Source organism: Oratosquilla oratoria, chromosome 16, assembly GCF_046742065.1.
Source record: "Oratosquilla oratoria isolate Oo_2021 chromosome 16, ASM4674206v1, whole genome shotgun sequence".
NCBI classification, from domain to species: Eukaryota; Metazoa; Arthropoda; class Malacostraca; order Stomatopoda; family Squillidae; genus Oratosquilla; species Oratosquilla oratoria.
This window is the reverse complement of record NC_134792.1, coordinates 47,139,701-47,142,200: the sequence shown is the minus strand read 5'-3', so window position 1 is coordinate 47,142,200 and position 2,500 is coordinate 47,139,701. Positions and strand designations below refer to the sequence as shown.

General features: G+C 43.7%; 1 protein-coding gene across 4 annotated transcripts in view; it reads left to right on the top strand.

The window, feature by feature from the left end:
* The window catches only part of Vdup1 (arrestin family protein Vdup1), a 70,799-nt gene that overhangs the window by 55,505 nt on the left and 12,794 nt on the right, over window positions 1-2,500 (top strand). For 3 of the 4 annotated variants that reach the window (XR_012967210.1, XM_076199719.1, XM_076199721.1), the window contains exon 4: window positions 2,307-2,354. The exons of the other annotated variant lie outside the window; for it this stretch is intronic. Coding sequence is in view for 2 of the 3 variants with exons in the window: in XM_076199719.1 (XP_076055834.1) it covers window positions 2,307-2,354 (48 nt within the window). In the remaining variant the exon portion in view is untranslated. The remainder of the gene's footprint in view (window positions 1-2,306; window positions 2,355-2,500) is intronic. 4 annotated transcript variants of the gene reach the window in all.

Here is a 2,500-nt window from a genome sequence, read left to right as displayed (position 1 = left end):
ACTTTTTGTGTAGGGACCATACCACATACTTCAATCTGGGACAAATCAAGTTTTCTACGAGTTTTTTCATCATCTCGTTCATGTAGTAGATACTTATGTTGAACATTCTGTTTTTATACTGTGATCTTTGTTTTTCCGTTCACTTTTTTCGGTTAATGATTTTGTATTTAAGATATGTCATTTTCTTATTTAACTTGTTCCTAATAATTGGCAATATATGTATTGAATTCATTTTACACTTCGACACCTCTCTAGATCCTGTTGTAGCAAATTGCAATCGTATCATATTTTACTTTCTTCATGATCTCGGCATCATCAGTAAATAGATTGATGTAACTGTTTCTTCCATCCATTATGTCATTAACTTAGATCAAGAACATTACTGGTGCCAAAACCAAAGTGTGTGTGTGTGTGTGTGTGTGTGTGTGTGTGTGTGCTTGTGTGTTTGTGTGTGTGTGTGTGTGTGTGCTTGTGTGTGTGTGTGTGTGTGTGTGTGTGTGTGTGTGTGTGTGTGTGTGTGTGTGTGTGTGTGCTTGTGTGTTTGTGTGTGTGTGTGTGTGTGTGTGTGTGTGTGTGTGTGTGTGTGTGATTGTGTGTTTGTGTGTGTGTGTGTGTGTGTGTGTGTGTGTGTGTGTGTGTTTCTGTGCGTGTATGTGTGGGGGCGCGCGCGCGTTTGTTTATTAGTCATTACGTTTTACTGTTTTATGAGAGTTTTGAGAGTATGCATACTTGATACCACTCATGCCGTGAGATAAATCCATTCGTCTACCATTCTACCATTGTACTCGGATATCTAGTTTTCTCATCCATGTTGCCAAAGGCCCACAAATTCCCAAGCATTTTCGTCCACCGGTACGATCGCCGATATGACGTCACGAGGCGTCCGGAACTGGAGGTCTTGCTCCATGTTCTTACGCCCTACAGGACCTCATAATTCCTCCAATTTCGGAGGAGGAAGTATGTGTGTGTGTTTACGAATGAGGAAAAATTACCTTTCTCTAGCCCCACCACCGAATCTTCCTGCCTGTCTTGCTACTGGCGGACAGAACTTCAACCTGACAAGCCAACGGAGGTTTCGACAAAAACTTACAGGTTCGCTCGTATTCAAGAACAAGCGCGGACCAAGCTTTGCCGTATCTCCTGGCTCCTTGTCCTGTGTAGACACAATGCTGACTACACTCCACTACACGCACACGCGCACACACACACACACACACACACACACACACACACACACACACATGTGCACACATACACATTGAATACACCTACACATTCAAATACATATACATGCATATGCATATGTTCTCTTGTTGTTGCTGTTGTTGTTGTTGTTGTTGTTGCTGCAATTACTGTTGCTGTTGTAAAAAGTCCATCTAGGCGCACCCAACCCATGTAAGAAAAAATGCATTAAGAAATGTATCCACACCAGTGTCTCTGCATGCCCATGTTAGACTTTTCCTTGTGCAAACGTGAAGTGAATGTTCTTTATCAAACGCTCACATCTGATTTTGTCGTACTGGTCTTGGTTCAGCTCTAATCGGTATTTCCTTTGCTGTGAGGCGCAATAGATTGCTGGTCTCGTTAATTCGTATAAGCGCATGCTCAGTTGTGCATCGTGAAGTCGCTTGCAGCGTTGTGGGGATTCCAGTCTAAAGGAGGCAATTTCCAATGTGATTTCACATACAATTTGTTTAATTCTGAAACTGTAAGAACAGTGCCCGATTTATATGTATTTTTTCAATGTTTCTGATGTAAATACTGCTGATCATTTTTGAGAATGCATCCGATTGTACGACTTTTTCTTTCGGCGTCGTTCAGCTTCCAGTTGTCCGCCATTGCATTGGTGAGAACAGTTCGACTGATTTCACGGGCGAGACCAAAGGCGGGACATTTGTAATCACCGGAATGGACGCGCGTACCAAATTGACCAACAAACACCGTATCCTACTCAGATACATCTAGAAAACAACAGTTAAATATCAATTAACGACACCATTCCAACATTTTCAAGAGGTAGACGTAGACCTAAATGAAAATAGGGATTCAAGACCGCATGCATCTATTGACGTAACACGTAGACAGAGGGTTTCCAAACCTCCCACTGCCTGGTGACTTGTATATTCATTTATGTATGTATTTACCTCTATGTATATGTCATGCCAGGTACAACAGGATCTCAATTATACCATAACTACGTGTTAACTTGCCGTCGTGTATGCATCATGCCATGCCCCCCGATTGTATACATGCCTCTCGTGTATGCCCCCATGCCTGCCAGGTGTTGTAATATCGAATCTTTGCAGACGCCAATCATCCGTCCTCCAACCCCGAAGAGGACGACGGCGCCAGCGGTAAGTGTGAACGAAGCACTCACTCCCTCGCCCCCTCTTCCAGACCTCGCTCACTCCCCTCACCCCCCTGCCTTGCCTAGGACCTCTCACTCTTTCTCTCACCACAACCCTCGTCAGTGACTCGCCTGTGTCTACTTCCCAGCTTT